The 25262-nt window shown below is 37.5% G+C and overlaps 1 protein-coding gene across 7 annotated transcripts in view; it reads left to right on the forward strand.

Moving 5' to 3' along the window:
- ATM (ATM serine/threonine kinase) overlaps nt 1-25262 on the forward strand; it is a 140310-nt gene that overhangs the window by 5592 nt on the left and 109456 nt on the right. For all 7 annotated transcript variants that reach the window (XM_055273004.2, XM_063636467.1, XM_063636463.1 and 4 more), the window contains 9 exons: nt 730-875; nt 7456-7620; nt 15693-15858; nt 16527-16765; nt 18505-18668; nt 20478-20647; nt 22240-22611; nt 23383-23577; nt 24367-24462. In XM_055273004.2, coding sequence (XP_055128979.1) covers nt 730-875; nt 7456-7620; nt 15693-15858; nt 16527-16765; nt 18505-18668; nt 20478-20647; nt 22240-22611; nt 23383-23577; nt 24367-24462 — 1713 coding nt within the window. The remainder of the gene's footprint in view (nt 1-729; nt 876-7455; nt 7621-15692; nt 15859-16526; nt 16766-18504; nt 18669-20477; nt 20648-22239; nt 22612-23382; nt 23578-24366; nt 24463-25262) is intronic.

Raw genomic sequence — 25262 nt, forward strand, 5'->3', positions numbered from 1 at the left:
GGTTGTAAGGATTAGGAAAGATGAATAAAGTATTTTAAATACTGAGAGTATTAAATAAACTAGAAATAACATTTGTAGTCAAGAGGAAGTATGTCTTTAGTTGTCCTTCAGTGTTTATGACAGATTCTGTTTTATTTTTAGCTCCTATTTGGTATTAGATGGACTGTTAGAGATTTGAATGCATGTAAAATGAAACATGCATGCTGTTTTTCCTCTGGTTTTCTAGTTTATTTTAAATACCACAAATATGATTATAACCTGAAGATGAATAATATTTTGTATAAGCTGATCTGGTAGGTCAAATATGCATCCAGCACTCCTGGCTAGTAATGAATATCTTCTAGGCAGGCTTCATTTAATGGCTAGCAACATTACCAACTGCCTAAGAAAGAGGTAGATCCTATACAGAATAACAGAAGGAGTTGAGAGAGGATTGAGAGGGTCCTTACTAGCATTGTAAGCTTTTAATGACAAATTTAGAAAGCAGGCAGTAAAGCAATAGAAAGTCATAGAAGATTAAGGGCTTTGCAGACCAGACATTAAATTGGTCTTGTAGGAGTTAGGCCTTGAAAGAGATATTTAATTGTTTTATTTGTTTTATTCAGCTGGTATAGTAATCTAAGCAAGGTTGTTTAAAAGTTGCTCTTTGTGATGGCATGAACAGCTTTTGAAATTACTATAATTTAAGTATTCAATGAGTTTCTGAAATTGCATTTTGTTTTCTTGAAGATTTTTACAGAAATATATTCAGAAAGAAACAGAATGTCTGAGAATAGCAAAACCAAACGTATCAGCCTCAACACAAGCCTCCAGGCAGAAAAAGATGCAGGAAATCAGTAGTTTGGTCAAATACTTCATCAAATGTGCAAATAGAAGTAAGTGATGTTATAAATTATAAATAAATGGCTTAACAGATTACTGTTGCGTGAGTTTTTTTCAGATCATTTTAAGGACTTAACTGTTGCATGAGTTTGTTCTAAATATAATAAGATAAAAGTTGAGTGCAAGTACATATAATGATTTTTATTTTTATTAAAAGGTTTTTTTTTAGGGCTAGTCAAGTGAAGCGGTGGGAGTGGAGAAGGAACAAATAAAATCTGTAACTGGTTGTGATCGATTAGCTGTAAACACCACTGCACTCAGGCCAGCCTGGTTTTTAATATTACAGGTTCAAATATTTGGGGAAATTTATGAAAGCACAGAATGACAGAAATCTGAGGATTGAAGGGATTTATTTATTTAAGAGATAGGGTGTTGCTCTGTCACCCAGGCTGGAGTGCAATGGTGTGATGATAGCTCACTGCAGGCTCAAGCTTCTCTGTTCCTAAATGATCCTCCTGTCTTGGCCTCCTAGTAGCTAGGACTACAGAAGTGCATCACCATGCCAGGCTGATTTTTTTTTTTTAAGAGATGTTATTTCACTGTTTTGCCCAGGCTGATCTTGAACTCTTGGCCTCATGCATTCCTCCCCCTGCTCAGCCTCCCTAGTTATTGGTATTACAGATGTGAGCCACCATGCCCAGTGAAGGAATTAAAAATTACTGTTTTAACTACCCAGTCTTGGATGCCCTCTATACGTCCCTAGCCTTTTAGGTAGAAGTGCAGTCTTCATGATTGAATATACTTTCAAGGCTTTCTTTTTCATCTTTGAATAGCATTAAGAGTATTAAAAACTGGCCAGGCCTTGTGGCTCATTCCTGTAATCCCAGCACTTTGGGAAGCCAAGGCAGGCAGATCACCTGAGGTCAGGAGATTGAGACCAGCCTGACCAACATGGCAAAACCCCATCTCTACCAAAAATACAAAAATTAACTGGGCATGGTGGTGCACGCCTGTAATTCCAGCTACTTGGGAGGCTGAGGCACTAGAATTACTTGAACCTGGCAGGCAGAGGCTGTGGTGAGCTGAGATTACGCCACTACACTCCATCCTGGGCGACAGAGCGAGACTCTCAAAAAAAGAAAAGTATTAAAAACATATCTTTTGTTACTGCTTCTCCCTTCTGAGAGTATATAAAAAACTCCTATTTACTTTTTTAGTGTGACATCCTTAGAGATGTTTGAAAGTAGCCACAATATTTCCTGAGTCCTCATCTCTAAAGTTCATAAACTCACTTTCTTCAGCTCACGTGACTTAGGTTTTATGCCACTGTCCTCCGAATATCTTCACTTTAATTGTCTGTCTTAAAGTGTGGGCCTCTACTTACAGGGAAGAGGCCAGAAAAACAAACAAAGTGTGGGACTCGTTTTTTTTAATACGGGATCTTGCTCTGTAGCGCAGGCTGGAGTGCATGCAGTGGTGCAATCTTGGCTCACTGCAGCCTCCGCCTCCTGGGCTCAGGTGATCCTCCTGCCTCAGCCTCCCAAGTAGCTGGGACTATAGGCACGGGCCACCATGTCTGGCTAATTTTTGTATTTTTAATAGTGACAGGGTTTCCCTGTGTTGGCCAGGCTGGTCTCAAACTCCTGACCTCAAGTGATTTTCCTGCCTTGGCCTCCTGAAATGCTGGGATTACAAGTGTGAGCCACTGCACCTGGCCAGGACTCAATCTTTTAGGTATATTCTAATTAGTACAGAGTGAAGCAAGTCTTGCTTATCTTTCATTCTGTACTTTTACTGATTAATTCTAAGATCATGTGAGCTTCCTTGGCTGTCAGAACCAACACTAAACGGACATTTTACTTGCTATGATTTGAGGAAAAAAACAACCCCCAAAAATATTTTTTTCTCCTGATGAGCCAAATAGTTCCCATCTTTAACTTGTACAATTAATATTGTGAAGAGTTGATTTTTTGGAACCAAAATGCAGGATCCTGGTAAGCTTTTGTAAGGAAATGGGCTTCACACACACTGAAAAGCTAGAGGCAGAAATGTGTGTTCAGGGACTCCTGGGCTCTTCACAGATAAGGATGTTGCTTTGTGATACCAACTCTTAATTTAAGAATCAGGAGGGTGAGGCGCGGTTGCTCACACCTGTAATCCCAGCACTTTGGGAAGCTGAGGCGGGCGGATCACCTGAGGTCAGGAGTTTGAGACCAGCCTGGCCAATATGGCGAAACCCCATCTCTACTAAAAATACAAAAAATAGCTGAGTGTGGTGGCGGGTGCCTGTAATCCCAGCTACTCGAGAAGCTGAGGCAGGAGAATTGCTTGAACCTGGGAGGTAGAGGTTGCAGTGAGCTGAGATTGTGCCATTGCACTCCAGCCTGGGCAACAAGAGTGAAACTCTGTCTCAGAAAAAAAAAAAAAAAAGAATCAGGAAAGCCCCCAAATAGGTAAATATTTAGTAGAAGTATGCAGATTATTAGTGAATATTTCAGATTGGTGGTATGAGACTTGAGTCCAAAGAATAATGGTTTAGTCAATTTTCTACCTCCTCTGAGATGCCAGTTTGTGTGGATAGCTTCAACCCCTTGTCAGAGACTCCAGCAGAGACAAAGGAAAACTACACCAAAATATTCTGCACCCACTTTTGCTCTGTGTGGTAGCTTTGTATCCAGTAAAATATTTTATTTGCTAGTAATGCTGGGATATAGTAGGTACTTACTGAAAGAGTGAATGAGAGAAAGATAACATGTCAATTTTGTAGCCCACCAGAAAAGTTTGCAATGTGTACAGTAGTTTTGCCTTGCAGTGAACAAACCTTTTAATTGCAACATTAACAATGGAGATTACATTTGAAAATGCGTCAGCATGTTGGTGTATAAGAAAGAGTTGATGAAATTATCAATGCAGGTCATTTAAGTAGTTGAAAATTAGTTTTTTAATTTACGGCTTCCTTTTCTTTCAAATTTGACTTTGTTACTTAAACCTTTTTAATCTTGGGGCAAAACCAGGGAGTTACTATTCCCTCACCCCACTTCAGTTGTTTTTTTGAAAAGATTGGAGGGTTGATGGAAATTTAACATATGTCTAGACTTTGCCAGTCTTGCTTAGCATTGGTATCCAAGATATGATGAAGAAATAGAGATTAGAAAAAAAGAAGTAAAAGGCAGCTGAGAAGAAGCAAGTAAGCAAATACTGTTGATTTCTCTCCTTTTTTTTTTTTTTTTTTTTAGACAAAGTCTTGCTTTGTTGCCTAGGCTGGAGTACAGTGGTGCAGTCTTGGCTCACTGCAGCCTCTTCCTCCTGGGTGCAAGCGATTCTCCCGTGTCAGCCTCTAGAGTAGCTGGGACTATAGGCACACGCTGCCAGGCCTGGATAATTTTTGTATTTTTAGTAGAGATGAGGGTTTTGCCATGTTGGCCAGGCTGGTCTCAAACTCCTGGCCTCAAGTGATCTGCCTGCCTCTGCCTTCCAATATGCTGGGATTATAGGTGTGAGCCACCACACCCAGACTACTGTTCATTTCTTTTCTTTTTTTTTTTTTGAGACAGAGTTTTGCTCTTGTTGCTCAGGCTAGAGTGCAATGGTGCCATCTCGGCTCACTGTAACCTGTGCCTCCTGGGCTCAAGCGATTCTCCCGCCTCAGCCTCCCAAGTAGCTGGGATTACAGGCATGCCCCACCATGCCCAGCTAATTTTGTATTTTTAGTAGAGACGGGGTTTCACCACGTTGGTCAGGCTTGTCTCGAACTCCTGACCTCAAGTGATCCACCCGCCTTGTTGTCCCAAAGTGCTGGGATAGGCGTGAGCCACTGTGCCCAGCCTGTTCATTTCTTTATGTTAGCATTTGTCTGCTTTTGTACAAAGCTTAAATAGAGTCTAGATAGTACAAAACTCAGCTGTGAAAAATGTTAAGTTCCATAAGATTCCTGAAAGTCTCTGCAGGTAGGCTGGGCACAGTGGCTCATGCCTCTAATCCTAGTACTTTGTGAGACCAAGGCAGGCAGATTGCTTGAGCACGGGATTTTGAGACCAGCCTGGGTAACATGGTGAGACCTCGTCTCTACAAAAACACAAAAATTAGCCAGGTGTGGTGGTGACCACCTGTAGTCCCAGCTACTTAGGAGGCTTAGGGAGGAAGATCGCTTGAGCCCAGGGGGCAGTGGTTGCAGTGAGCCACGATCATGCCATTGCACTCCAGCCTCGATGACAGAGTGAGATCCTGTGTCCAAAAAAAAAATAAAAGTCCCTGCAGGCAACTTGTACTTTTAAGAAAGATTTGATCCCAGAAGTTTGAGACCAACCTAGGCAACATAGGGAGACCCCAACTTTACAAAAACTAAAAAAATTAGCTGGGTGTAGTGGTGCTTGCTTGTGGTCCTAGTTACCTGGGAGGCTGACATGGGTAGATCTCTTAAGTCCAGGAGGTCAAGGCTGCAGTGAGTCATGATGAGGCCACTGCACTCCAGCTTGGGTGACAGAGCGAGAGACTGTCTCAAAAACAAGCAAAACTATGAAAAAAAAGTCAACATATTTCTTGAAATACTTCTCATATTTGGTAGAGGAGGGAGATATATTGGGATAAAGGACATAGGAAAATAGGATTTTATTATAATATTAATTTCTGTAGTTATTCAACACAAATTAATTTTTATTGAGCATTTGCTATTAGGGCAGTCACTGGGCTTTTATGTCAGAATATAGAGATTAATTCCTTTCCTTAAGGATCTAATCATACAATGGATGTTTTAGATTAGAAAAATGTTACAAGGACTATAAGAGAAATGCAGAGGGTACTAGAAAAAAGGATCACATGGTTGTGTATTTCATAACTGGACAATGCCTAAAATTATGAAATGAGCCATAAGTGAAGATGATTTTGCAGTTATATCAGTGTATATTTATTTCCCATAGCCTGTGAATATAACTAGTTTCATCATACAAAAACCCTAATCCAGAATATATTCATATTTACATGAGTTGTGTTCTGCTCATAGTTATAGCAATAAATGTATTCAATTTTAAGATTGTCAGTATTGAAAAATGGCATTTCTGCTGTGACATAAATATAATTTACTGAAAATGAGAATTAAATTATTTTTAAATGTAATTTTGTTACCTTCAAGAATATGTATCTAGTCATGCCGAGTTTTCAGAATCTCTAATAAGTAAATAACATGCTGTTAAAAATGACACAGGCACAGGGGTCAGGCACAGTGGCTCATACCTTTAGTCTCAGCACTTTGGGAGGCCAAAACAGGAGAATCCCTTGAGCTCAGGAGTTCAAGACCAGCCTGGGGAACATTGTGAGAGATTCTGTCTCTATGAAAAATTTAAAAAATTAGCTGGGCATGGTGGCACAACATCTATAGTCCCAGTTACTTGGGAGGCTAAGGTGGGAGGATCCCTTGAGCCTGAGAGGTTGAGGCTGCTGTTGGATGTGATCATGCCACTGCACACCAGCCTGGGTAATATAGAGCCAGACCCTGTCTTTAAAAAAAAAAATTACAACCTGAGGTATTTGTATGCCATAAATGCTATTATAGGACTTAGAACTAGTTTTGCTTTCCAAGGTAAATATTCTCCTTGTAATCTTATGTTATTCTAATAAATTCATTCTTCATAAAGAGTGCCAAAGGCCGGGCGCAGTGGCTCACGCTTGTAATCCCAGCACTTTGGGAGGCCGAGGCGGGCGGATCACGAGGTCAGGAGATCGAGACCACGGTGAAACCCCGTCTCTACTAAAAATACAAAAAATTAGCCGGGCGTGGTGGCGGGCGCCTGTAGTCCCAGCTACTCGGAGAGGCTGAGGCAGGAGAATGGCGTGAACCCGGGAGGCAGAGCTTGCAGTGAGCCGAGATTGTGCCACTGCACTCCAGCCTGGGCGACAGAGTGAGACTCCGTCTCAAAAAAAAAAAAAAAAAAAAAAAGAGTGCCAAAAAACTTGGGAACATGTTTGGTCTAACACCAGAAGTTGTGAATTATTAAGGTTATAATTGTTTAAGAATGATTGCTTTTCGAGGTGGGCAGATCACTTGAGGTCAGGAGTTCAAGACCAGCCTGGCCAACATGGTGAAACCCTGTCTCTACTAAAAATACAAAAATTAACGGGGTGTGGTGGTGCACGCCTGTAGTCTCAGCTACTTGGGAGGCTGAGGTGGGAGAATCACTTGAACCCAGGAGGTGGAGGCTGCAGTGTGCTGAGTTTGTGCCACTGCATTCCAGCCTGGGTGACAGACCAAGATTCCATCTCAAAAAAAAAAAAAAAAAGAATGATTGTTTTTGCTATATATTCCTATAAAAGAGGCATTGGCAAACTTACTGTGTAGAGGCCAGATAGTAAATGTTCTTGACTTTATAGGCCATGTAGTCATCTCTGTCTTAATTACAAAAGCAGCCGTAGACAATAAGTAAATGAATGGATGTGACTACGTTCCAATAAAATGTTATTTGCAAAAAAAAAAAAAAAAATGAATTTTGCTTGGGGCCATAATTTGCCAATTTCTTCTCTGCAAAAGAAGTTTAGTTAATAGTAATTTCCCAAATGGAATTATTTAAATAGTTGCCATTCCAAGTGTCTTTTATTTTTGTTCAAATTTATGTTTTTCTTTCTTTGTTTATTTTTAAATAGGAGCACCTAGGCTAAAATGTCAAGAACTCTTAAATTATATCATGGATACAGTGAAAGATTCATCTAATGGTGCTATTTACGGAGCTGATTATAGCAACATACTACTCAAAGACATTCTTTCTGTGAGAAAATACTGGTGTGAAATATCTCAGCAACAGTGGTTAGGTATGTTTTGAAGGTTGTTGTTTGTGAATTTTTCCTCATGAAATGAAACTTCACCAAAGAAAGCACTCTGTCTGCATCTGTCTGTATCCCCCAAGTGACCTGACAGTTTAACAGTACTTTAGTAAAATTATATGGTTATTGAACCTGACTCTTAATTTTTATTTATTATGTAACTTCTGAATAAAGTCATAAATAATATATCAGGTGCCTGATATCAGAGCTGGAATTACAGTTGAAAAATACCATCTCCATTGTCAAGGAGTTGACAGTGGCAGAAGAAAACCCAAGTAAATCACAGTTTCATAATGTGCTGTAATACAGACATGTTTGGGTTCAGTAGGTATACAAAACAGTGACACCTAAACTCAACTATGATTTAAGTAGAAAGGGAGAAAACCAAGAGAGAGAAGTACTATAAAAGTAAAAGCAGGCAGGGTGCAGTGGCTCACGCCTGTAATCCTAGCATTTTGGGAGGCCAAGGCCGGTGGATTGCTTGAGCTCAGGAGTTAAAGACCAGCCTGGGCAACATGGTGAAACTCTGTCTTTACAAAAAATAGCGGAGGTAATGGCTCACGCTTGTAGTCCCAGTTACTTGGGAGGCTGAGGCAGGAGGATCACCTGAGCCCTGGAGGTTAAAGCTGCACTGAGCTGTGATGACACTGCACTCAGGCCTTGGCGACAGATTGAGACCCTGTTTCCATTTAAAAAAAAAAAAAAAAAAGTGAAAGCAAGAGAGTTTAAAGTTCAAAGGGGTGTGGCCAACATTTTAAGTGTTGTAGAAAGGATAAGACACAAAAGTATCCATTGGATGAGGCAGTTAGCACACTACTTCTAAGGTAATGGAAATCAAATATATTAGAATAGAATGCATTAGAAGACAATGTACAGAACCCAGTGATTCACTAGATGTGTAGAGTGTGTGCTAGGGAGGAATCTGGTGTTGTTGCCTGTTTATAGCTGGGAGGTACTGAGAGACCACAAAGGAAGGAAGTTATGGTCAGAGATTGAAATACTTCAGTTTGTTGATTTCAAAGATGGAGAATTTCTGGGTTTGAGAATAAGTGAAAGTAGGATTTGACATTAACAAGATGATTTTAAGTCAGATGTCAAAGTCTTCTAATACACGAACTCTAAAAGTTTAGAAGCTTTTTTTTTTCATGGAAAGTATTTAAGCTAAATTTTGCTAGCTGAATTAAAAGACATTTGTCCATATTCTCTATTGCCATTTTATTATTTCAAAATGAGATGCATGTGAACCACAAAACTACTACCTAATCAGTACCCTCACTCCTACATTACACTCTACTGTTCCCATGAGAATAAATGCCTTCTCAGCTGTTGTACTAATTTCTTAGGAGTCATTTGTAGCCTTTATGTTACTCTGAACACAAGATAGGCTGTGTCTGTAATAGGGCCCTCAACAAGCCTAGAGACAGCCTTTGGGAATAGGCTGGTGATATCTAGGTTACTCAGCCAGATCTTTCCCCAGTATGGCTGGTCATATGTAGGGCATTTTACATTATCACTTACAACCATGGCTGTCACTGAAACAGGCAGTCTTTCCCCTAGTCTCCTTACTATATTCTGTCATGTAGTTTGTTCTCTGAAACCCCCTTTTTATTTTTAAACTAACTACTCTTACTTCTTCTTTTTTCTTTTTTTTTTAAGCTAAGCTTTGCCACTTCTTCTTAGATGTTACTTCTTATAATTAGCTTTTTTGTCAAAATATTTTTTTACTTAGCTTCCTTTTAAAACTTGCTTAGATGAGGACTCTGTGGAAGAAGCAAAGTCTGTGCTCAAAATATATATTTGGTACAGGTGGTGATTGAAGCCATGACTATGGATGAGATTTGTATATAGAGTTTAGTGTGAGATGAGAAGAATGGCCTAAGATTGAGTCAGCATTTCCATATAAATTTTGGAATCAGCTTACTGATTTCTACAAAAGATCTTGCTGGGATTTTGATACTAATTGCATTGAATCTGTTGAACAATTTGGGAAGAATAGAAATCTTAACAATGTGGAGTTTTCCAATCCATGAACACTGTATATCTCTCCATTTACTTAGGTTTTTTTTTTTTTTTTTGGCTTGTTTGTTTGTTTTTTGAGACAGTCTCCCTCTGTTGCCCAGGCTGGAGTGCAATGGCATGATCTCATCTCACTGTAACCTCCACCTCCTAGGTTCAAGTGATTCTCCTGCCTCAGCCTCCTGAGTAGCTGGGATTACAGGCAAGTGCCACCACACCCGGCTAATTTTTGTATTTTTAGTAGAGACGGGGTTTCCTCATGTTGGCCAGGCTGGTCTCGAATTCCTGACCTCAGGTGATCCACCTGCCTCGGCCTCCCAAAGTGCTGGGATTATAGACTTGAGCCACCGCGTCTGGCCACTTGTCTTTTTTGATTTCTTTCATTAGTGTTTTATAATTGTCAGCATATAGATTTTTTATTGTAAATTGACAATTTTTTTTCTTTAATTTTATATATTAAAAAAATAGAGACAGGATCTCACTGTGTTGCCTAGGCTGGTCTCAAATTCCTGGGCTCAAGTGATCCCCTTCCCTTGACCTCCCAAAGTGTTGGGATTATATGCATGAGCCACCATGCCCAGCTGCAAATTGACATTTATTTATAATTGTATAAAGATTTTGTATATGTTTTGTTAGATTTATACTGCAGTAGTTTGTAAGTGCATTGTTTTTAACATTTTGATTTTCAAATTGTTCAATGCACAAAAATTATACAGGAGTACAGTTGATTTTTGTGTAGTGACCTTTTATTTTGGGACCTTGCTAAAATCATTTATTAAATCTAGTAGCTTTCTTTGAATGTTCTTTGGGATTTTCTTTGTAGACAAACATGTCTTCTGTAAGCAGTAATTTTTTTTCTTTCTTTCTGAGCCATGTGGCTTTTATTTTATTTTTGTGCCTTATTGCATTGGCTAGGACCTCCAGTGTGATTTATTGTGGTAAAATATATATAACATTTATAATTTTAACTATTTTCAAATGTACAGTTGTGTAGTATTAAGTGCATTCATATTGTTGTATAATCATCTCCACCATCCATCTCCAGAACTTTTTTTTTCTGTACTCAGTAAACAATAATTTACCATTTTCCCCTCCTCTATCCCCTGGCAGCTACCATTCTACTTTCTCTCTCTATGAATTTGGCTATTTTGGGTACTTCATTTTTATGGATTGAATGTTGTGTCCCACCAATTATGTTGAAATCTAATTCCCAAAGGGATGGTATTTGGAGGTGTGGGATTTAGGAGGTAATTAGGTCCTGCGGGTTGAGCCTTCATAGATGGGATTAATGCCCTTACGAAAAGAGGCCAGAGAGCTAACTTGCTGTCTTTCTGCCATGTGAAGATACAGTTCAAAGTCAGTAGTCTGCAGCCCCAAAGATGGCCCTCACCAGAAACCCACAGTGCTGGCACCTGATCTGCTTTCAGCCTCCAAAATTGAGAGAAATAAATTTCTGTGGTTTCTAAGCCACCTAATCTATGATACTTTGTTATAGCAGCCTGAAGTAGAGGACTCCTATAAGTATTTGTCCTTTTGCAACCTGCTTATTACACTTACCAAAATGTCTTTGAGGCTCATCAGTGTTATAGCTTGTGTCAGAATTTCGCTCTTTTTAAAAACTGAACACTATTCTGTTCTGTGTATATGCCACATTTTGTTCATTCATTCATCCATTGGTGGACATGGGTTGTTTCTACCTTCTGATTATTGTGAATAATGCTGCCATGAACATGAGTATACGTCTCCTGAGTTTCCTGCTTTCAGTTCTTTTGATTATATACCCAGAAGTAGAATTGCTAGATCATGTGGTAATTCTATATTTAATTTTTTAAGGAACCAACATCCTGTTTTGCACAGGAGCTACACCATTTTGCATTCTCACTAGCAGCACACAAGGGTTCCAGTTTCTCTACATTCTCACTAGCACAACTAATAGAAAATGAGGATTCCTCTTCCAGGCCTTGAAAGTGCTGCATAATTTTGCTTCTTCCTGTCTAACTTAACTAAAGTGCTTCTAATTTCTGTGCTCAAGCTACACTGTCAATTACTCAGTTTCTCAAACCTAGTGGTTTCCATTTTTTTAAATTGACTTATATCTTTTAGAGGAATTTTAAATTTACAGCAAAACTGAGTGGAAGGTCCACTGGACACACACAGCATGCCCTACTATCAACATCTTGCACCAGTGGTATGTTTGTTACCATCAGTAAACCTATGCTGGGACACATCATTATTATCCAGAGTCCAAGATTCACTTTTGGTGGTACATATGCTATGGATTTTGACAAGTGTTTTGACATTTTTAAAGATCTTTTTCTGTATCTAATGAGATGGTCATGTTTTTTTTTCCTCTGGGAGAGAATGGTAACAATTTTTCACTATTACAGAATCATACAGAATAGTTTCACTGTCAGAAAAATCCTCTGTGCTTCACCTTTACATTTCTTCCTCCTTGCAAACTGTGGGAACCATGGATCTTTTTGCTATCTCCATGGTTTAGCCTTTTCCAGCATGTCATATACAGTTGTGCGTCTCTTAACAATGTGGATATGTTCTGAGAAATACATCATTAGGCAATTTCTTTGTTGTGTGAACATCATAGAGTATATTTATACAAACTTAGATGGTATAACACTACACACCTAAGCTATATGGCATTACTGCTCCTGCAGTACAAACCTGTGCAGCATGTTACTATACTGAATATTGTAGGCAGCTGTAACACAATGGCAAGTATTTGTGTATCTAAACCTATATAAACATAGAGAAGGTACAGTAGAAGTATGGTATAAAGGATAAAACATGGTACACCTGTCTAGGGCACTTACCATGAATGGAGCTTGCAGGACTGGAAGTTGCTCTGGGTATGTAAATGTGTGGTAATGTAAAGGCCCAGGATACTATATACTACTGTAGAATTTGTAAACACTTATTCTGTACCAAATTTAAAAATTTATATTTTTCTTCAATACCAAAGTAACATTAGCTACTATAACTTTTTTACTTTATAAACTTTAAAACTTTTTAAACTTTTTGACTCTTTTGTAATAACACTTAGCTTAAAATACAAATGCATTGTACAGCTGTACAAAAATATTTTTTCCTTATGTACTTATAGATGTTTTTTCTTTTGTTCTGTAAGCTTTTTTAATGAAATTATTATTATTCTATTTTTTCCTTTAAACCTTTTTGTTGAAAACAAAGACACAAACACACATATGAGCTTAGGCCTACATAAGGTCAGGATCATCAGTATCACTGTCTTCTGTCCCTGCATCTTGTCCCCCTGGGAGATCTTCAGGGACATGCACAGAGCTTTCATCTCCTATGATAACGGTGCTTTATTCTGAAATACCTCCTAAAGGACCTACCTGAGACTGTTTCACTGTTTTGTTTTGTTTTGTTTTGTTTTTTAAGAAGAAGGAGGAATATAGTATAAAATAGTGATAAAAAGCATAGTAGAGTAAGTACATAAACCTAACATTTTACCAGTAACTTAGTCATTTATTATCATTATCAAGGTTTATGTACTGTACATGATCGTATGTATTATACTTTTATATGACTGGCAGTGCAGTGGGTTTTTTTACACAAGTATCACCACAAATGCTTGTGAGTAATTTCTTGTGCTATGACATCACTAAGTATTTAAATAGGAATTTTTCAGTTCTAATACAATCTTACGGTACCACCTTTTCATATTGCCATTTGTCATTGAACAGAATATTGTTATATAGTATGTGACTGTGGTTGGAATCATAACAGTATGTATCATTTTCAGATTGTCTTCTTTCATTTAGTAATATGCATTTAAGGTTCCTCCATGTCTTTTTCTTTCTTTCTGTCTGTCTTTTTTCTTTTTTTTGAGATAGGGCCTCACTCTGTCACCCAGGCTGGAGTGTGGTGGTGAGACCATGGCTCTCTGCAGCTTCGACCTCCTGAGTCAAATGATCCTCCCGCCCCCTTCCAAGTAGCTGTGACCACAGACACAAGCCATCACACCCTGCTAATTTTTCATTTTTAGTAGAGATAAGGTCTTATTATGTTGCTCAGGCCAGCAACTTGAACTCAGCCTCCCAAAGTGTTGGGATTACAGGTGTGAACCACCGTTCTCAGCTCCTCCGTGTCTTTTTATGGCTTGATAGGCTGAAGTGGGAGGATGCCTTGAGCCCAGGAGTCCAAATCCAGCCTGGGCAGTGTAGTGAGACTTCCGTCTCTTAAAAAAAAAACAAAAAAAAGAAGACCAAAGTTACTGATATTAGAAATGAAGTGAGACCTAATTGCAGATCCTATAGATATTAAAAGGATATTAAGGAAACACTATGAACATCTCTTAATTTAAATGGGCCAGTTCCTCAAAACCATACATTATCAAAAGTCATCCAATATAAAATAGATAATTTGACTAGTCCCATAACTATTAGGAGAATAAATTGAAGCCATAATTTAAAACCTTTCATAAGACAAATTGGGAACAAGATAAGGATGTGCACTCTCACCACTCCTTTTCAACATTACATTGGAGGTTCTAGCCAGGGTAGTTAGACAAGAAAAATAAAAGGCTTACATATTGGAAAGGAAGAAATAACACTTCCCTTTTGTAGATGACATGATTGTCTATATATAAAGTCCCACTATACACAAGTATAACATTGTGTAATGTTATTTGGGGGCTGAGTGCAGTGGCTCACACCTGTAATCTCAGCACTTTCGGAGGCTGAGGCAGGTAGATGATTTAAGGTCAGATGATGGCTTCCTCTAAAACAGGACAGATTTACTTATAGCCTATTCATTATAAAAAGCTTGAGATTTGTCTGTTATAACTCAGTCCACTGTTTTCGCGTGTCAAGTGTCCCATTTCATCTTGCCTTTGGTACTGGGGAACTGATGCAAAAATGAAGGTAGTCTGGCTACTATCATTGCTGGGAGAAATAAACTGTCCTTTTTCTCTTATCAGGAATCTCAGGTCTCCTGCTAGCACCCAGGAAACTATCATGCTAATTTGTTAGGTTACAAGTAGGTTAAATCTCAGCCAGGCACAGTGGCTTATGCGTGTAATCCTAGCACTTTGGGAGGCCTAAGCAGGTGGATCACTTGAGCCCAGGAGTTCAAGACCAGCCTGGGCAACATGGTGAAACCGTGTCTCTACCTAAAATACAAATCAGTTGGGTGTGGTGGTGTGGGCCTCTAGACCCAGCTACTTGGGAGGCTAAGGTGGGAGGATTACCTGAGTCTGTGGAGATTGAAGCTACAGTGAGCCATGATCTTACCACCACACTCCAGTTTGGGTGACAGAGTAAGACTCTACCTCAAATAAATAAGAAACAAACCAATCAGAGTAAAATTTCATACCCTTCATAGGTCTCAACACATTTTGTGCATATTATTAATCAAATAGTATTATTATTTTAAAAAACTGTGGAGGCCAGGCCCAGTGGCTCATGCCCATAATCCCAGCACTTTGGGAGGCCAAGGTGGGTAGATTACTTGAGGCCAGGAGTTTGAGACCAGCCTGACCAACATGGTGAAACCCCATCTTTACTAACAATACAAAAATTAGCCAGGCTTGGTTTTGTGCGCCTGTGGTCCCAGCTACTTGGGAGACTGAGGCATGAGAATCGCTTGAACCCAGGAGGCGGAGGTTGCAGTGAGCCAAGATTGCACCATTGCACTCCAGCCTGGACGACAGAGCAAGACTCTGTCTCAAAACACAGAAGAAAGAAAAACCCATGGAGTATGTACTGTAAGTGCTTTCTTAGGCCTAGATGATGGAACAGAGGCTTAGAGAAGTTAAATAATGTTTCTGCGATCTGGCTCTTAAACTGGTGCTCTCACAGCAGTTTATATTTGTTCTTGTCTTAAAGGCATTTTATATAAGATAAAATTAAATACTGATGGAGTACTTTTACTATGTTAAAAATAAATTAGTGCAGTTTTAAAATCCTTTTTCTGTATGGGATTATGAAATATTTAAGTTAAATTGTAACATTTAATACATTTTGATTTTTAAAAAATCATGACTAATAATTTTTTTTTTTTTTAAGAATTGTTCTCTGTGTACTTCAGGCTCTATCTGAAACCTTCACAAGATGTTCATAGAGTTTTAGTGGCTAGAATAATTCATGCTGTTACCAAAGGATGCTGTTCTCAGACTGACGGATTAAATTCCAAGTTTTTGGAATTTTTTTCCAAGGCTATTCAGTGTGCGAGGTAATCTAATCTCTTTTTCTTTTGTTTTGTATTGAAATACTTTTGATCTTGCAAGACCATGTTTTAGACTCAGTAACTAAAAATTCTACCTTTAAATAAAACATTGATCCATCATAACAGAACTAGTGGATTCTTAAAGAGACAACCAAGTCCAACACTTTCTGAATATCCAATATGCAGAACACTACATGATGTTTTCAAGTGGGAGATGTGTCTTGCTGATGTTCTGTTGACCAGGAAAGTTAAATATCCTCTAAGTCGTTGCATTTCCCCCATTTTGAGGATGGTTGTAATATACTCAGAACAAAATAAAATAGGAAAATATTTTGGAAGCATTATTGTTGTACATTAGTATGGCAGTACTCAATGTATAATGTGAAACATTTTATAAATGGTGTTACAAATCAGTTTTGTTTATTTTTAGACAATGTTTTAGCAGGAGGGAGAGCTAGCAGAAGTGGTCTCTTAACACCAAATAAGAACTAATTTTTTGTTAGTGTGAAGTAATGCTGTGATTTTTTTTTTAATGAATAGTTTTGAAATTAAGACTTGTTTGAAAATTAGGGTTTTGTTTTTTTTTTTCTTTCAGCATACCACTTCATAACTGTTCAATTTGTGCAGTTTGTTCCCCCTTTTATACCCAGTTGAGTTTGTTTGTTTTCTCACAGACAAGAAAAGAGCTCGTCAGGTCTAAATCATATCTTAGCAGCTCTTACTATCTTCCTCAAGACTTTGGCTGTCAACTTTCGAATTCGAGTGTGTGAATTAGGAGATGAAATTCTTCCCACTTTGCTTTATATTTGGACTCAACATAGACTTAATGATTCTTTAAAAGAAGTCATTATTGAATTATTTCAACTGCAAATTTATATCCATCATCCAAAAGGAGCCAAAACCCAAGAAAAAGGTATAAAGGAAATGTTTACTGTTTTGAATTTGCTTCTTCATTCAAACATAGAGGTTTAAGTATAAAATTAGTGTTCTTTAGGAGGATATGACTTTCCTCTGGATTGCTCTGGTTGATAATGTTGATTAGCCATGAGAATGTTTTTCATAGAGTTTTTAGAATTTGAAGCAGTGGTAGCAGATTCTGTTATGCCTTTCTATTTGTTCAATACAATGTTAGGTATTATGGGAAATACAAACAAATCTGAGACATTAATAGGAACATGAGACAGAAACAGGGAAGTTGCTGCCTTAAGCCTCATAGTTACTCTAGGGCCCTGTTTGCCCTAAAGTATCAATTGTTAAGGAGAATCACTTATTCTCCTTAATTCCTTCATATATGTCCTATACCAAGAGAGTATTGCCCAGAAGGTATAGTGCTTTTCTGTAGTTAGGAACTTTATTGGCTGGAACTGGAGTTTCCTCATGCTTTGTCTATGATTGCCTTTGGGCTTATACTAGCCTTTGGACCAACTCATCATGGCTAGTATAGTGACTTTCTTAAAACAGCATACCACATTGAGTAATAGCAGCTATAATGGAGGAAATGTCTTGTAGCCACTTTTTTTTTTTTTTTTTTTTGCGACAGAGCCTCACTCTGTCGCCCAGGCTGAAGTGCAGTGACACAATGTTAGCTCACTGCAATCTCTGCCTGCTGAGTTCAAGCAATTCTCCTGCCTCAGCCTTCTGATTAGCTGGGATTACAGGTGCCCGCCACCATGCCCAGCTAATTTTTGTATTTTAATAGAGATGGGGTCCCACCATGTTGGCCAAGCTGGTCTTGAGCTCCTGACTTCAAACCATCCACCCACCTCAGCTTCCCAAAGTGCTGGGATTACAGGCATGAGCCACTGCGCCTGGCCGTGTAGCCACTTTTTATCAAAAGTAGCTGTGTATTTGTTTTATGGGCTCTTCTAATAAGTATATCTAGATAATATGTAGCCCATGAAACTACTATAAGTGAAAAAATAGTGACTTTTCATAGTTTTTCATCTTTTACTCACCTCTTCTCACCAGGATGAAGATCAGCCTTATTAGGAGGTGATATGATATGTTTAGGGATTTAGTTAACTGCATATTTAGGATGAATTTAAAATTGGCAGGATGATGAGGATGCCAGGAAAGCTAATGTAGTTTCAGACTACATTAATAGATTTTGTAGTACCTTGTTTGTGGGAAATAATATACCTTTTGTTTCACATACTAGTCAGGCCACAGTTGGATTATCATGTTCACCAGATTTTGTACAGTCAGCATTTTAAGTTGACTGGAATGTGTCTTGGGAAAGATGACTGAAATGGTGAGAAGTCTGAATAATATGTCATTTTTACACTAGTTGAAGGAACTCGTAATGTTTTTCTCTTAGGCCAGAAAAAGGCATATGGAGAACCTGGTCCTCATATGAAAGAGGGAACTTATTAATTGTATTTGCCTCAGGTGGGAGAATAAATTGAAGAAAGGCAGATTTTAGGTCAGAATATGGAAGAAATTTATAAGAAGTACAGTTATCTAAATGTAAAATGGACAGTTAGGAAATAGAGTTTGTCAAGGATCTTGTCAGAAGAGGCATTAGTACTGAATGGAAGGTTGGACCAGATGTCTTCTAACGCTGATGCAGCTTGACAGCTGAATAATTTTGTGGGAGCTAGCAATGTAAACAGAGTACATAAATAAATTACATTTTAATTTTTTGGATTACAGGTGCTTATGAATCAACAAAATGGAAAAGTATTTTATACAACTTATATGATCTGCTAGTGAATGAGATAAGTCATATAGGAAGTAGAGGAAAGTATTCTTCAGGATTTCGTAATATTGCCGTCAAAGAAAATTTGATTGAATTGATGGCAGATATTTGTCACCAGGTACAGTAAGTAGGTCATGTCACATTTAGAAATTTCCTGTTAATTTTTTTTTAAAACTGGGCATTTTAGGCTTTTAAAACCTGGTTCTCACGAAAAGCCTATAAAATGACTCTGTACATGCAACTGTTCCTTTCAAAATATCAGAAATATTTGGAATTACCCTTTTAACTTAAAAGTTAATGCTTTTGCAGATATTTGAAAACTAACAATGAACTTTTTCATTCTTAAATGATTGTCTCTAGGAAATAAGGTGACCTTAACCCTAATGATTTGATTCTGCTCAACTCTATTCTACAAAGTGATGGGATTACAGGCATGAGCCACCAAGCCCAGTCTGTTTCTTTTTTTGCATTAAGGTAGAGTTCACATAGCATAAAATTCATGATTTTGAGTTGTACATTTCAGTGGTTTTTAGTATTTTTACTATGTTGTACAACCATCATCACTAATTCCAGAAACTTTTTTTTTTTTTTTTTTTTGAGATGGAGTCTTGCTCTGTCACTCAGGCTGGAGTGCAGTGGCACAATCTCCACTCACTGCAACCTCTCCTTCCCAGGTTCAAGTGATTCTCCTGCGTCAGCCTCCCGAGTAGCTGGGACCACAGGTGCCTGCCACCACGCCCAGCTAATTTTTGTATTTTTAGTAGATACTGGGTTTCACCATATTGGCCAGCCTGTTCTCAGACTCCTGACCTTGTGATCCGCCTGCCTCGGCCTCCCATAGTGCTGGGATTACAGGTGTGAGCCACCGTGCCCAGCTCAGAACTTTTTTATCATCCCAAAAGAAACCTCATCCCTTCTTAGCATTCAGTCCCAATTCCCTGCATCTCCTAGATCCTGGCAACCAGCCACTAATCAATCTTGGTTTTTGTGCATTTTCCTGTTTGGGACAGTTCGTTTAAATGGAATCATACAATATGTGAGTCTTTTGTGTCTGGTTTCTTTCACTTAGCATAATGTTTTCAAAGTTCATGTTTTACCACGAATCAGTACTTCATTCATTTTTATTGCTGAATAATATTCAGTTGTATGGATATACTCCATTTTACTTAACCATTCATCACCTGATGGCCTAATGTTTCTTAAATAAAACTCTGTTCCCCAGAGATTTGGTTAACATCCTGAGTAGTAATTTCACTCTGTCAAATATTTTCTTAATATTTCTTAAAATTTCTTAAATTTCTTAAATTTAAAAAATTGAATCCCTTTGAAAGTAAAGGTTTTTGCTTTACTTTTAGATTTCTTAGTGCTTTTAGTAAATGTTCCCAGGAAATAAAACTAATGCATTACTTGGTAATACCTGCTTTCTAAAGTGCCATTACTGTCATGCAAAATGTTTGTTTTTTACTGTGTTATCAGATTTCTATGTTTCTGTAATGTATTACTCTTGCTTTATGAGTTCCCTGTATCTTCATTTCAGAAAGAATTTTTTTCCCCCAATGAAATATTAGAAGACAATAGCAATGAAAACAGTGGATTTGGCCAGGCATGGTGGCTCACGCCTGTAATCCTGGCACTTTGGGAGGCTGAGGCGGGCGGATCACCTGAGGTTGGGAGTTCAAGACCAGTCTGACCAACATGGAGAAACTCTGTCTCTACTAAAAATACAAAGTTAGCTGGGAGTGGTGGTACATGCCTGTAATCCCAGCTGCTCGGGAGGCTGAGGCAGGAGAATCACTTGAACCTGGGAGGCAGAGATTGTGGTGATACGAGATCGTGCTGTTCCACTCCAGCCTGGGCAACAACAGTGAAACTCTAGCTCAAAAAAAAAAAAAAAAAAGAAAAAAGTGGATTTATTTTTATTTTACAGGTTTTCAATGAAGATACCAGATCCTTGGAGATTTCTCAATCTTATACTACTACACAAAGAGAATCTAGTGATTACAGTGTACCTTGCAAAAGGAAGAAAATAGAACTAGGCTGGGAAGTAATAAAAGATCACCTTCAGAAGTCACAGAATGATTTTGATCTTGTGCCTTGGTAAAATGTTATCATTTTCTCATTCAGTGTCATTTTAATCTCTTGTATGTTATTTTTCAGAAAACTTTCAGTGAAATCCTTTCATCTCAACCAGAACTAAGTCATTTGTCTACCCCCAAACCTATTACTAGCAAAGGGATATGTGATTGCCATGACAAATGAGATCAATCATTAATGGCTCATTTGCTGGGGCCAAGGGCAGGGCCACCTTTTTTAATCATATTGTCATAGCAAGTTAAGAAGGAGGACTGGCTCTCTGATAGGCAATTAGAAGTGTGCACCTCATGGAATTCACTGAATTGTACACTTCAACAATAGATTTTAGCATATGTAGCACCTTCTAATAGAATTAGGAAGAAGTTAAAGATAATCTTAAATCACAGAATAATTTTGACCTTATGCCATGATAAAAAGTTATTTTCTCTTATTTTCTATCTTCTTTATTCTCATATAACATTCACATGTATTTAAGTAATCAAATAAGTTATGGAATACTTTGGAATCCCAAAATATTAGATCTGGTAAGGATGTTTAGAATTTAGCTAGTTCAGCCTGTTTGCTTTACTGAAAAGAAACTGAAACGCAGAGAGGTTAAGCAACTTCTGTAAAGACAGAGATTCATAGATTATAGTCAAACTCATGATCAGTGCTCTTTTGATTACCATGTTGATGGAATGTTTAAGTGTAAGTGACTTCTGGGGGAAAAGCATATTGATTTAGATACCTATTGCTTAAGCTCATTTTTATATAGTTAAGAGTAGCTATTTAAGATTCTTAATTTGTCCTTTTAGTCGAGAGTAATTTATTGAGCACCTGTTATGGGCTAAGCATTAGAGATACAGAGATGAATAACATAAGATTCCTATTCTTAAGTATCACACATACTAGAGAATACACAGCAAATGTTTATTGGATTAACTGAATTAATGTAAAGGAAAAACAGTTTTTTTGGTTTCTTTGTTTTCCTGTTTTAGAGGAATCGTTTTGGTGACTAAAGAGCAAGGATGTACAAGATAACTCAGAAATAAAATATTGCTAAATATATATTTTTTTTTTCTGAGATGGAGGCTCGCTTTGTTGCCCAGGCTGGAGTGCAGTGGCATGATCTTGGCTCACTGCAACCTCTGCCTCCCGGGTTCAAGCAGTTATCCTGCCTCAGCCTCCTGAGTAGCTGGGATTCCAGGCATGTGCCACCATGCCCGGCTAATTTTTGTATTTTTAGTAGAGACTGGGTTTCACCATGTTGGCCAGGCTGGTCTCGAACTCCTAACCTCGTGATACGCCTGCCTTGGCCTCCCAAAGTGCTGGGAAACCACCTGGCCCAAATATTGCTAATTTAACATCCTTTAAAATATTTGTTTAAGGGAAACTTAACAACTTACCCAGCTAGCCAAAACGTTGACAATTTTCCTGCCAATTTAGGAAGTAGGACATAGTAACTATTAACAGCCAATTTATTTTTAGAGTACTATGGAAATGAAGATGGTGATTCTCTAATTAGGATATGGTAAGAGTACCATGTCTATAGATTTCCTTTTAGTTTGTTAATGTGATTGGATAGTTTTCAAATTATCCTTTTTTTTTTTTTTTAGGCTACAGATTGCAACCCAATTAATATCAAAGTATCCTGCAAGTTTACCTAACTGTGAGCTGTCTCCATTACTGATGATACTATCTCAGCTTCTACCCCAACAGCGACATGGGGAACGTACACCATATGTGTTACGATGCCTTACAGAAGTTGCATTGTGTCAAGACAAGAGGTCAAACCTAGAAAGCTCACAAAAGTCAGATTTATTAAAACTCTGGAATAAAATTTGGTGTATTACCTTTCGTGGTATAAGTTCTGAGCAAATACAAGCTGAAAACTTTGGCTTACTTGGAGCCATAATTCAGGGTAGTTTAGTTGAGGTTGACAGAGAATTCTGGAAGTTATTTACTGGGTCAGCCTGCAGACCTTCATGGTAAGTTCAGCATGCATTATGTCTGACTTTACAGATAAACACACACACACACACACACACACACACACACTCTCACATTTCCCTGATCATTTTCATAGTTTGTTACTTCAGTTAAAGATGTCAAATTCTATTTCAGATGCTTTTCTTGTTTGGCCGAGAAGACTTAATAAATGCATAAGTGAATTTAGTTTCAAATGTTGACAAATTATTAAAGCCTAATGTTAAGGAATTTCTTTTTTAATTAAAAAATTTTTAATTGATCTATAATAGTTATATATTTTCAAGGTACATGTGATAATTTGACACACTCATATGACACACTCATATAGGGTGATGGGATATCAGCACCCTACATATCATTTCTTCATGCTAGGAACGTTTGAATTATTCTCTTCTTGCTATTTTGAAATGTACAATAGATTAATGTTAACCGTAGTCACCCTACTGATGTATCAGACACCAGGTCTTATTCCTTCTAATTGTATACGTGTATCCAAAAGACTTTCTTTAAAGAATTATAAAGAGTTTAAATTTCTTTTATGTGCAATTTATCATTATTCAATAGCCGTGTTTAAATTGTAGTACTATGCACTGTTAATAAACGAGCTATTTTTTAATCAAGAATCTTCCCAAATGTAATCAGACTTTTAACAATTTTTATGTTCATTTAGTCACCTTAATTAAATGTATGTGCCAGGCACTGTGCTGATAGATAAAGTCTTTGCCCCTCCAATAGCTTGCTTTTCACAATTGTCCTTTGTTTTGTTATAGTCCTGCAGTATGCTGTTTGACTTTGGCACTGACTACCAGTATAGTTCCAGGAACAGTAAAAATGGGAATAGAGCAAAATATGTGTGAAGTAAATAGAAGCTTTTCTTTAAAGGAATCAATAATGAAATGGCTCTTATTCTATCAGCTAGAGGGTGACTTAGAAAATAGTACAGAAGTGCCTCCAATTCTTCACAGGTAATTTAAGTTCGTTAGCATGCTGCTGGTTTTTTTGTTTGTTTTATCAGGCTCTCTCCACTTATTTGATGCCAGATGGCTTTATTTTATAATAATAATGCAGAATTTCCCAGATCTAACCTTAATTATTAAATATTATGTTTGTTTTTACAGTTATCTGTGTCTTTATGCCGGATTGCTTCTGAAATAAAGGGTTGTCTCACTGTGAGAATATGGGGGATGTGCATGAAGAATGCACATATAATTCTTTGAGCATTTATGTGTTCCTTTCTGATTTTTTAAATAAATAAGTCCATATATCTGAGTCATGTAGATCCTGGCTCCTTTCTCATAATGGGAGTGTCTTTTGGGTAAAATACGTTTTATGAATGAGGTGAGGAAACGAGGAAGACAAAACAGGATGTAAGCACTAGGATAAAGGAACGGAGTCACTCGTCCACTTAACCTTTCCACAGATTGGTAATTAGAACCAAATGATTGGAGAGCAGACCTCCGAATGGATCCAGTTAAAGTATTTTTGCTTTAATTTTGCAACCTTTTATTTATTTCAGAAATAATGTTAATCAGACATCCTGTTTCTAAACAGTATTGGAAATGATAGTAACAATGGTTGTCCTCCTTAAATTGTCCTTTTAGAGATTAAGAAATTCAGTATAGATGAAAGCAATTTTAATCTAGGATCCAAATTTTAGAAGTCAAGATTTATAGCTAAACATGGATGTTAAAGTTTAAAGTATTCTTTACATGGCTTTTGGTCTTCTAAGTGAAGCTTTTTGTTTTTCTTTATAGTAATTTTCCTCATCTTGTACTGGAGAAAATTCTTGTGAGTCTCACTATGAAAAACTGTAAAGCTGCAATGAATTTTTTCCAAAGTGTGCCAGAATGGTATGTTATCTAATAATGCTCTTTGTCATTTTAAGCTATAGCTTTAATTACAAAGATGATAATTTTAGCTGGGTAGTAGCTGCATCTTAATAATTGTAAACTAAATTGGTCCAGAAAAATTGCAACTGTTAGCCAGGGAAGAGGTTGTTTTAATTCAGTGATTGTAATCTATGTTATATAACATTAGACCAAGCTTACTATTTTTTAATGCTGTATAGTATAATATGTGACAAGTGCCAATGAGAAAAATTGAATGGTTATACTGGGAAATTAAGAATATAAAATTTATATGAAATAAGTTCTTAAAGATGTTACCCATTTCTGTACATCAACTATGATTTGACTATTTGTTAGCTTTAAAAACTAATGATAATTGAAAACAAAAATAAATCTAAACCTGATTTTAGTTGATTGACTGAAGAGACTTAGATTGTATTGCTGTGACTGAAAATGACTCACTGGCACAAACATTCCTTATCTCCCTCAAGAGGGCAAAAGATGAAAAGGATTCCTACTTATTGGAGAAATTGATAGTGAAAAACAAATAAATACCAACAACAATAATGAAACTTTGGTTGCAAGATCATTACTTTTCTAACCCAAAGGATGCGTAACTGCTTACCCATACCAGATGTTAAAGGTTTTTAAACCTATGCTCTTTACTTCCTCTGCTTGGTGAAAAAAGGGGTATGTTTGCAGGCAATGTTATGCTTAACATTTGTATCTGGTGTTTTTAAAAATACTTTCTGAATTTGCCTTTGAAATTGTAACTTGTATTTTTTTCTCTATCTGTTAGTAAA

This window comes from Symphalangus syndactylus, chromosome 3 (assembly GCF_028878055.3).
Source record: "Symphalangus syndactylus isolate Jambi chromosome 3, NHGRI_mSymSyn1-v2.1_pri, whole genome shotgun sequence".
Lineage (NCBI taxonomy): Eukaryota > Metazoa > Chordata > Mammalia > Primates > Hylobatidae > Symphalangus > Symphalangus syndactylus.